Source organism: Chanos chanos, chromosome 5 (assembly GCF_902362185.1).
Source record: "Chanos chanos chromosome 5, fChaCha1.1, whole genome shotgun sequence".
Taxonomy (NCBI): domain Eukaryota; kingdom Metazoa; phylum Chordata; class Actinopteri; order Gonorynchiformes; family Chanidae; genus Chanos; species Chanos chanos.
Window position 1 is genome coordinate 10,054,566 of NC_044499.1, and position 11,698 is coordinate 10,066,263.

The following is an 11,698-nucleotide window of genomic DNA, read 5'->3' on the forward strand; positions in this document are numbered from 1 at the left end:
ACACTATAAACTTTGAGACCTGTGTGACTCACTGCGACTGCAGAAATGTTAGGGTTTTTTCTTTTGTTGTGAAGAAACACAGCACCGTACAGGGAGACACAGCATCCTTGACCTTGATCTAAAACTACAGGAAGTAAAGACTTCTCATTTTAGCTTTGTGTGTTTGAGCAACTTTATCAGGTCAAAACTCAAAGCATAACCATGCATCTGTTAACATGACATACCAGTCTGTACCCCCCAGAACAGAGATATATCTCATTACAAAGCAATGAACATCAGATAACTTTTAGGCAGAACAGAAAATCAGTTTACTATTCAGCTCACTACCATTCAGTAACAAAGGTTATCAAGTAAATAGCACCTTTGATCAATGAATTGCATATTCTACGAATGTAAAATTATACACATCCCAAAGGGAATGGCTTTTTATATGTGTGTGTGTGTGTGTGTGTGTTTGTATGTATGTATTTATATATATATATATATATATATATATATATATATATAAAACACCCAAAGAGATGTTGAGATTGTCAAGGCACACAGCAGAATCAAAAAACCTGCTGGTTTGTGTCTGTGCCTCTATGGAGCTTTGGTGAAGCCCTCTTCCCAAAGGGCTGTCAGACAAGACTACTCCTCTCTCCTTCATTAGGCACGCTTCCCTCCGCAAGCCTCCATATGCGTCTCTCCTCCTCCATCGAATTAAACACACACAGACCCGCTTACGCACAGCCACGCACTCACGCACGCTTAAAAACAAACACACACACACACACACATCCGCTTGAGTACTCACTTACATATATACACATGAAGCACACATACTCATGGCTCACAAAAAAAAACAAACAAAAAAAAAACATGTACGCTGACATTACTCTGTCTCACACACACACACACACACACACACACACACACACACACACACACTGAGAGTGGCATCAGTGTGTTTGTGTGATGTCACATGGTTTGTTTTGTTCATCTAATTTGACAGGGCTGTAACGGGGCAGCCCGCTGCTTGTCACATGCGATCGCTCAGACGAGCCAGAGGTGTTCTCTCTTGAAGGGGCTCTGTGAAGCACAGTCACTTTGAACACATCCCGTTCGCCCCGCGCTCTAAGAGGTGCAGTTCACACGCTGAGGGCCTCTTTTTCTCCCCTTCTTTCCCTTTCTTCTTTATTTCCCTTCTGTCTGATAAGTGAAGAATAGGAAGGGGGGTGTGGGGTGTGTGTGTGTGTGGGGGGGGGGGGGGGGGGGGGGGGGGGGGTAGCAGGAGGGAAAGATTGGTTACATGCCTAGTCCAAGTGAAACACTGAAACCTTGCTCTATCTCTCTCTCTTTCTCTCTTCTCGGGAGTGTTCAATTCTTCGCTTTAACACCGGGGAAGCTTTTCAAGTTTGTCAAGGCCAAGACGACTTTGGTCCTGTCTTTCTTTTTTATCCTAAGTAGGAGGGGGGCCCACACTGTCCTAGGCTCGTTCTGTGGGATGCTTTGCTCATTAGAGGAAGAGAGAGAGACAGGCTTAAAGCTGTATGGTGGCACATCTCAGCCAAAACAGGTGCAGGAGGGAAGGCCAGCAGGCTAGAGTGGACCCTGTAGGCTTACCGTAAGCAGCAGGGGTTGTGTGCCAAAGTCTCGCAGGCGGAGGAGGCGGAAGGCCAAACAAGATATGATGCCCGGTGTCTGTTTCCTGACACCAGGCATTCAAGGATGGAAAAACAAAAGATGGCACAAACCCAGAGAACGGATGGAACGGGGGGGAAGGAGGTGAACCTCACTGATCTGCCTACGTTTAACCTTTAAACCTAATAAAAAAAAAATATTAAACTGTTAAAAATTTCAGAGCTGAGTTCGGATGAATCAGATCACAGTATGGTTTATTGAGTCGTTTCATTAATTTATTTACTGATGTATAGAAATAGAATTTATGCAGTTATTATGCAAACAAAAAGCAAAGAGGGACAATCAAAATACAGAGTTACAAAAAAAGATATCAAAACAAAGAGACTTTTAACACCCACGAATCGTTCATCCATCAATAGTCTTTAAAATTAATTCCATCACTTTCTATGTGGTTGTATTGGAAAAAAATTTATATAGTTATTATTTGAACACAAAGTTAAGAGCGACAGTGAAAACACACACACACACACATACACACACACACACACACACACACACACACACACAGTTACAAAAAAGACCCTAAACAAATATACTCGTAATAACCACAAATAGTTAATCCATCCATAGAATTCAAACGTAATTACATCAAAGTGATTTTCAATTATATGGAAAGACATCATACATGTATCCAGTCACCTGAGAGTAAAGACAGATATATCTGTTTACCCAGCAATAATATAATAATAATCTAATAATCCTGTAACATCTTTGCTATAACAGCCCCATGACAGACTATATTTTTACTGTAAAATATGAGCACATTGTATAAAGCCAATAAATCTCAACTTAAGTTTTCCATCACATCGAACAAAAAGACAGGGTATTTAGACTTGTGGCTTGGCATTAAACTCAAAGAGTGAGGAAAAGCCATTCCTAAAACCCAAAACGGATTAGAAACATTCAGTGTTTGATGGCCGATGACTGTAAATGTCAATATTTTAGATTTATCAGATGCATCGGTATATTCCCAGATATTCTATAAATATTCAGATATCTGGTGCTGATTTGCTCCTTAGGTCATGATCCGAATAGGAAAGAAGTCTTAGCAAAAGCAGGGACAATGCAAGAAAGGCTGAATATGTGTGTGGTTGTGTCTGTGTTTCGTTTCATTTTGTGTGGCTGATATAGATTGCACCTGATTATTTTAAGTATACACCCAATCTGTGCTTCTTCTCTTTTATTCAAACAAAACCCAGGAAACTTCCCCTTTAGTGGTTTAGCACCTGCACGGAAAAAGATGGTGGAAGAGGGAAAAAGCAACCTACTGATGATTTTGGAGGAAGTATCTCTACGGAGGTCTTGTCCTCAGCCGTAGTCTATTTCAGTGAACTATTTGCACCTGAGACATGGCACGCACCCCGTTATGCGTTGCCTACAACTGTCTTGTTCGACACTGCCATCTAAAGGTCAAAGATGGGAAATGCAATCCATACTAAGGAACGGTGAAAACGCGCAGGAACTATGCTAAATTTTACAAATTGTTTTGACACGAACTGTGAGTAAAAATTAATAAATGAGTTTCATTCACCCATTGCTAATGAATAAGAGACTACACTGACAATGCAAACACTTTCCACGCACATATGGATTCTATTTTTGGGAGATGGTCAACTGACAACGGCTTCTACGTATTATCATTAATCCGTGGCTGTCTCCCTAAGAGAGCATTCAGCTTCCAGCTAATATGCTGAGGTTGAAAACGGCCATTTACCTCGGACGAGGAAGCTAAAGAGGTCCGTTGACCCCTTTCCACAACAATTTCCCCTCAGCACACTGGGAGACTTCATTAACTCCCACTGCCATTTCGGGACTTTTTAGGGATATATCCATTATGAAGGGCTGCCAATTACACAGCTCTGCGATAGAAATGAAATCCAATAATGAAGTGTTTAGCACAGAGGGTTCTTCAAGGCCACATGATCATGAACTCACTCTGATTTAATATTAATTATTGATATCACAAACGCAAAACAGTAAAAACTTTCTAATGAATACTGTGCCACTTTTGTATTCTCTTCATTGTTTTGTCTGTATTGGTTATTTGCATCGGTTGTGTTAATCACTATATGTGTTTTAAGCGAAAGAAAGAAAGTAAGTAAGAAAGAAAGAAATGAATTCGTTCTCCAAGGTGTCAAAAATATCCCACATTTTCTGCTTATTTGTCTTCCTATTTCTGTAATGAAGAGACAGTGCATATGAACCTGCAGTAGGGGGAGCAGGGTTCCAAAGCTTTATTAAACATAAATGAACATATCACTCTGTGTTCAGTATACCTAAAAACTCACTGCGTGGCAATGATGGAGAAATGGTGCCCTCCTTTGAAAGCAATGCAGTATGTCTCTTGCATCTGGTCAGTACAACCAGAGGTTAGATGGTACGCAATGTGAAAAAATATAATAGAAAATAAGCAGATTTACAAAAAGAAGATGAGAGAAGTAATTCCACTGGATTGCCACAATGCAATTAACATCTCATTCCAAGTGCAAAACCTTGTGCTTTTGCTTTAATGGATTAATTCTCTTTTGAGGAACCATGTGTTCATTCACTTGGGTCCATTCTTTAATTTATATATACGCAGTGTTTTGGGGGGGTTTTTCTAGCTGTTGTGTTGTACTGATAGCAACCATAATGCTGCATAGTTTACGCATTTAGACCACTCAAATGATAAACTGATCTTGTAAAATTATCTTTTGTTTGTCATAATTCCTCTAAGTTAGTCAGTGTATATGTCTGTATAGATACATCTAAGCGCTTTCAGTTTAAACCAGGTCAGGCCACAGAGTGTCTCCATCCGGTTGACATTAAATCCAAAACACTTTGGCAACGTGAGCCACCCTAGTGATCAGACAAACAGAAAAGAATATGGCTGCTGTGCACTCCAATAAGCGATGTTCATCTGTCTAAGCAGATCTATAAACTCTTCTCTTTCTCCCTTTCCTACCAGTGGCTCTAAATGATATATGAAGTGCCAGGGTGAGCTTTCTGCAGAGACAAATGCCAATGACTCGCTCCGAAATGTCAAATATGACAGTGAGGGACATTCAATAAGCATCTCTGCCCGAGCAATTTGAAGCCCTTCTGCCTAAAAGATGGCTGACTGCCAAGAATGGCAAAGGCCGACTTTACCTGCCTAGAGGTGAAATGTCTCTTCATGACAGGCATGAAGGTAGCTCCTCTTGATCCGCACTGCTAGGTTAATGCTTTGTTAATGGTAAAGGTCTGTATCCCAAGACGCAAAGGTGAAAAACTGTTCTTTTGTGAAAACGTACGGGGTGACCTCCGGGTCAACCAGTCAGCGCTCTTTTTTCCCCTTCCTAGAGGTCCTCCCAATCACAATAATTCAGTCTAACATCAATTTTTTTCTTAATTCCATCATACTCAGCTACCACTAACAGGGTAAGAGAAATTCCAAATCCGTGGGTGGTACCAAATCCATAACTGTATTTTTCTATAATTATTTGATGTCATATGTCAAAGACAGAATACTTACGTCTAGGAGGTGATGTTATTTTTTTAACTGGGGGATGGCCCAATGGTCATTGACACTACTCTACAGGGTATATAGCGGAATGGCAGGTTAACAAGGGGGGGATGCATTTTGGTCATTTTGCTAACAAGGGGGATGGCATCACCCCCTCATCCTCCTAAAAATCGCCTACCTTTTTAGTGGTATACATTTTTTCTTTTTTTGCACTTTCTTTAATTTCAAATTATTGTCACACTTATTTTTGAACTCTATGTATTTTTTTCTCTCTCTCTTTGAAGGAGAACAGAATATCAGTCACTAAACAGTGGTGGAAATCAACAAAGAGAATCTTTATTTAAGAAAGGCACATTAGTCTGAAACATAAACAAATTCTCTGGGGAAAAAAAAAAAAATCACAATCTCTAAAAACAACGACCACTCTGAAACATTAAATTACAATATTTAGTTCACAGCATTAGACAAATACATAACAGCGTAGTTCAGAATTTTCAACTTCAACATTCAAGTGTTAAAACACTGTTGACTTTCTGTATCAAATCAGCTAATCAAATTGAAATCAATCAAACAGTAGTACAATTTCCCTTTATCAATACAGTTATATGTACACGTCTGAGTACAATGGTGTCATCATACAACAGGTGCATCTCATGTTTAAGAGTATACTGAAGATCCTGTCAGTGCTGTACAGAGAATCGTTTCTTCATGCTGGTCCCCTCCATACTGGCCATGCAGCTAGACAGGAAAGTTCGGCACCTGTTGGAGTAGTCCTCCGGACAGTCACGGAACAAGCTGACATGGGCGGGAGTGATGAAATCGAAGCTCTCCACAGATATGCCCTTCTCACGTAAAGCCCTAACCATCTTCTCCACATCCCTGTGTCTGATGACTCTGTCTGCCCTGGAGTAGAGGTACACTTGAGACCACATGGCTGGGTGATCCATCATCGCATCATAGTGGTTTTTGTGGAAGTACTTGGTCATGGGATACAGGACGACTCTAAGGAGAACCACCATCACAGCAAACAGAGACAGAAGAAAGTAGAGCAGTAGCACATTGACATTGGGCCCCAGGGTAGTTTGGAGAGCTCGGAGTGCCCCTCGAACATTTTGATTACCAGGGGCACTGTCAACTACTGTTCCCATTACACACAGGCTGCTAAACTGTGTGTGAGTCTGTAAGAGCTCCACCATGTAGCGGTAGAGCATGAAACCACCGTTGCTGAACACGTGGAAGAAGATGGGATTGTTTTCCACTTCATAGTCGTAGAGTATCTCAAGCAACTTGTGAGCTGTGCTTCGGAGTTCCTTGTACCCAAACGACTCAGATATGAATACTGTTTTCAGCGGAGCCGTGTAGCGCAAGGTAACACATCCCTGAAAGAGTCAGAGGAGAATTAGGGAATGCATTTCACAAATAATATCTTGATCTGAAAGACATACACATAATAATAAAGTAAATCTCACCTGTTCCGTGTAAATTGAGCTGTATTTTGCAAGATGTCTGTCTTTACAGCCAGCCCAGCCTAGAAGTATGACAACTGGTTCCTTTGATCCGTGCCAATACTTTTCTGTCAGAATAAAGAGATTTCCGAGCAACACACTACCTTTAATTGAAATTATACATAGTTGACTTGCATATTTGGTTGAAACGTAATCCGATCAACGTTATACTAGAAAGGACTGATGAATGTGGAAAAAAAATCAAATGTCACGAATCGAAGACGAACTTTGTCACCTTGTTAGTTAGCTAGCACAGTTAGCTAGGGTCCCCGTTAAGTAATGGCTGCTACTGACAAACTGTCATTGAATATTTCAAAAACAAGGAGGTGTACAGTATCACAATAAACAATCGTTCAACATTTACGCTAGCTAGAGACGAATAACGTGAGCTCATTGATTCAGCAGAACTATGCTAGCTCTGCGTGTATGATTTGACAATCTACAGCCGCTTAAATTGCTTGTTGACAGCTAGTTAACGGGCTCGATGGCAGTTATCCTTACCTGAAACAACTGCCTCTGGAAAAACTATATTATAGTCTATACCATCATCTCCCATATTTAATTTATCTTTTGTCTCCGTCTCCTCACTGCCATTAAAATTGTATTCTCCGCGTCGCTCCTCCTAGATTGAGGGAGCGTTGTGACCTGGGCAACAATAACCCATTTCCGTTCTGTCCGCCCAAACATAAATTTTTCCAAAATAAAAGTCAAATCGTGAAAAACAGACTAATGAGAAGGAAATGATGAAAAAAGCCAGGACTGAAGTACTGTGAATTCCTAAATTGGATTACTGCACTGCATGTAATTTTATCATCAGGTGGTCAGTAGCATCGCAGAAAATAGTTCACTTACCTGAAGGTAAATACTTCATGCATGCTTTATTCAAAATACTTCATCCATCTATCATACTCCTTACATATACAAGGGAGAGAGAGTTATTGGCAGATCAGACCATTCTGACAGATGGACAATGCAAAGGCTGAGGCAGCAACATTAGGGTCTGAATTTCCTTTCTAAGTGTTCAAGCAGGTATGTGTCTCTGTGTTATACAATAAAAGTCCAATGTTAGAAGATGAAAATAATAGCTATGCACTGACATGTTTTTATTATGAAGGTTGCATATATGTTTACCTAAAAAGAATGATGCACAACGCAAAACTGAATGTCGTATCCGCTGGTTTATTGAAATTCTGTAACATTTCATTTTACCAACAGAAAAAAATACATATTCAACAAAAACTTCTAAGTTATTTATACTGCATTCTAAACCAGCAAAATGAAACAAAACACTGAAGCTGTTACAGTTCCCTCCAAATAATAAATGTTATGCATAAATCCTTCAGGAATTTATGTAACATATAAATATGAAAAATTAAAAAACTTAAGACACCACAAAACATACTTGCTGTTAAGAAAATGAGCATAATAGCGATGCTTTATCAAAGTGATGAGCCAAATATGAGCCTGCCACGCTAACACTGAAGTGCACCATTTTCAAAGCTCTACAAAAGCACTGCCTTGCACAACCTGTCTCAGTTAGGAGAGAGCAAGAAAGTTTTACCATCAGACGTAGCGGGTCCTTCTGACACATCTGTTTCACTAATAGTGGATGGATTAGGAGCACTGTTGGCCTTGTCTGACACTCCTTTCTGCAATGCCATTGTGCTTGTGCTTGATTGCTCAGGGGGAATGGCAGTATCCCCAGAGATTTCAGTGGACACACGTCTGGTGAAAGGGAGGGAGTTGACACTAGAACCATCTGCTTCACTCTCCGTCCAGCAAGAGTCGGTGTCGGAAGCGGAGGACAGTCGGGTTTTTCCCCAGCGACCATTGGCACGGGCTCCATTGCCAAAACTGACACCCAGGGAGCACTGACTGGTCAGCGTGGGTCGGCGGCTGGAAGTAGCACTGTTGGAGGAGTAGCTGAAGGAGGAGCGAAGGTCTTTTTCACCAACACGCAGGACGACACGAAGCACAGGTACATAGCGGGCGATAGCGACACGGTACTTTGGGTGTGTGATGGCGTAGATTATAGGGTTGTGGATGGCAGAAGCCTTTGCAATGACAGCAGGCACTGAGTTCATGTAGGGAGTGAGGAAGTGAGAATAACCTGCTGTGGCAGTGAGGGCAACCACTGAATAGGGTGACCAAGATATCACAAAGAGCAGGATGACCAGGAGAGCGACTTTAGCCATCTTCCATTCTGTCTGCATGCGTTCGAGAACTTTATGTGTTTCTCCACAGTCTAGCTCCCTAACCTCCCTTCCTGTTGTTCGAATGGCCCGGAAGATAGCAAAGTAGCAAGCAGCAATGATGCCTAGAGGGATGAAAAAAACAAAAACGAAGAGGAGGATAGTGTAGGCACGAACTGAAGGAGTGAAGGTCATGTAGTCCCAAGAGCAAGAGGTCTGCAGCCCTTCTGGGACGTAAGCGCTCCATCCAAAGAAGGGTGGCAAGCTCCATCCGAGCGAATAAAGCCAGACAAGCACCAGGATACTACTAACCCTCTTTCTACTAACCTTTCCCATGAAGACAAGCGGTTGGGTAATGGCAAGGCAGCGGTCTGCAGCAATAGCAGTCAGGGTCATCATGGAGCAGATGCCAAAAAGGCCACCACAGAAGGCATAGAGCTCGCAGGCACGTTCCCCAAACACCCAACGGTGGTGCAGGCTAGCCACAAAGAACACAGGTGACTGAGTCAGCGACATGCAGAAGTCAGCCACAGCCAGGTTTACCACAAACATATTCCCGGGAGTTCGCAGGGTCCGGCTTCGACAGAACACGTAGATCACCAGGGCATTTCCTATTACACCTGTGATGCCGACCAGGAGAATAACAGTGCCGATGATGTAGTGAGCGTGGTCAGGAACATCCACAGTAGGAAAAGGACGAGGAAGCTCTGTTTGGTGGCTGCGGGTGGGATCATGGAAAGGCATGTGAAGCAACTTGTAGCTTCTGGCACCAAGGCCTTCTTTAAATGTTGACGTGCAGTTGGCCTCCCCAGGATTGCAGAGATACCCTTTCTGAGCAGAGTGGAGACTCATTTTGCTTTTACAATAATATCGGTAGTCAGCGATACTCTTTAAAATGAAAAATTCTTTTACTGAACAGAATTGAAACAAAAACACCTAATCAAAATAGCAATGTTTAAGCATCTTTGTCTGTAAAAAGTCCTGTGACTCCTCTTCTCTCTCTGACACTCTGCACATGGTTGGTTTCTGCGTCAGCTCTATATATACTGATCAATCCCCTACCAGGATGTTATTGATCGCGTGCTCTGTGTGAACCACTTTACACCTCTGTGCGCTGATTTTCTCAGTTGTTGAGGCCATTGAGAACATTATGTCCATAACAAGGACATTAACTTTAAGAGTAATGGTCCATCCTAAAAAGATATGAGTGAAATGATTGAAATTTCCCTTCCACTGTTTCACTGTTTGGCTTGAAACTCAAACTCTGCATTTGATGTGATCTAGGTCATTCTCTGAATGACCTGGAATAGACTGGGGACAGGGAAGGGTCAGCACTACAACATGTAGGGCAAGTGAAGGTTTTATAGATTTTTAAGAGTAATTAACTGACTAAATGTTGTCAATACTTGTTGTTTAGGACTACTGGTCAACTGCAGAGAGCCCAGACGAGTCATTGATGGAAAAAAAACTTTTTGACCCAAAAGAGAGTTGAAATGGATCATTTGAGTGGTTGTGATAAGCTAAATCAATTGCATGAGAACGTAGTGGGTGGGTGTTTTTCCTGGTAGAAGCTGATTAACAACCCTTACCCTGGGAACTGTTCACTGACCTGGACTCTTTACTATCTGTCTTTATTCCACCTAAAAGGGGGTCATCTCCATTATCTATGATGTCACGGGAAATAGGCTTAACCTTCTTTCCTTGAGAACTTAATAATCCATCAGTTAACATAAAATGCATAATTAACCCCTAATTGATAATAGCAGTAGGTCAGGCAAGAGACTATTGTGAGTCTCTTCTCAAATGAAGCATGAGACGTCCCCAAACTTCCAATCCTCTGTAATCACACCTTCAGTGATGGGGTGACATTTTGTCAATCTGTCCAGTCAAAGTCCATATTCTTCTTTTGAACATATCAGTCTACAAATTCAATGGATTAATCTTAATTATCAGTTTATTATCATTAAAATCATCAGATGAAACCATCGACAACTCAGTAAAAATCTGAACGCTGAACAAACTCTTGACATGACGCAGGTATGGCGATGCCATTCAACGTGCTTGCCCAAGGCCACTGTGTTGGGGTACAGGGTAGTGAAGACAAGGATACTACATTGCAGCAATGCAGAAGCAGCTTGTGCTTAGGTGCTTTGCTCAAGGGTACAATGGCAACAGTCACAGCAGAGGAAGAGATATTAGAACTTGAAGCCTTCCAGTACTCAATAAACATCTCATCGAGCAGTTATCCAGCCACTGGAGCTGGGCAGCCCTTGTCCACTAACCTTGTCCACTGATCATCACTCGTCACCATAAAGATTCAACTAAAAGTGTTAACTTCAAGCTAAATGTTCAAAATTGTTACAAGTTATCAGCAAAGATTAATAACAACCAAACTTTTAAAGGAAGTACTTATGCAAACTTTGTACTGAGTCAGTTCAAGTTAGTCTTTGCACTCTAGTAAGTCATTCTATCCTTCAACACATACAACGCTGTTCTCACACTCATGCTCTCATTCCAAGATGTCTGTTTCATAGGTTTCAAATTGGAGGTACGTCAAGTTATTGATATAGCTTTGTAGGTAATCGATGCTGTCTGGGGACTCCTTTGCTTTAAACTTTTCAGTGGCACTATTGAGATGCTTGGCTCCATTACTGGACTTGATTCCGTTCACGCTTCTGACCGCCTTGTCATTCAGGCTTTCCTTTTCATACCTTCAAGTGCAAAGATACAGATTAGTGCTTGAATTTATCTTAATTAAAATGATTAAAATTTACTTAAGAGCTGCAAACAAGACAAAGTTTTATCCTGCTCTATAACCAACAGTCATAATGCAT

The 11,698-nt window shown here is 41.4% G+C and overlaps 3 protein-coding genes across 3 annotated transcripts in view; all 3 read right to left on the bottom strand.

Moving 5' to 3' along the window:
• Positions 1-5,646: 5,646 nt before the first annotated feature.
• On the bottom strand, positions 5,647-7,248 carry tmem53 (transmembrane protein 53). Its single transcript, XM_030775504.1, has 3 exons — positions 7,174-7,248; positions 6,637-6,740; positions 5,647-6,546 (listed from the first exon to the last, which is right to left on the bottom strand). Exons 1-3 carry the CDS (start codon positions 7,226-7,228, stop codon positions 5,848-5,850), a joined length of 858 nt encoding a protein of 285 aa, XP_030631364.1. The 5' UTR covers positions 7,229-7,248; the 3' UTR covers positions 5,647-5,847.
• A 956-nt stretch (positions 7,249-8,204) lies between these two features.
• opn4.1 (opsin 4.1) lies at positions 8,205-9,716 on the bottom strand. The gene has a single exon (XM_030774549.1). It carries the CDS (start codon positions 9,714-9,716, stop codon positions 8,205-8,207), a length of 1,512 nt encoding a protein of 503 aa, XP_030630409.1.
• Positions 9,717-11,373: 1,657 nt separating this feature from the next.
• Positions 11,374-11,698, bottom strand: part of LOC115812121 (PX domain-containing protein 1-like) — a 4,403-nt gene continuing 4,078 nt past the window's right edge. The window contains exon 7 of the mRNA XM_030774611.1: positions 11,374-11,575. Within this exon, the coding sequence (XP_030630471.1) occupies positions 11,374-11,575 (202 nt within the window). The remainder of the gene's footprint in view (positions 11,576-11,698) is intronic.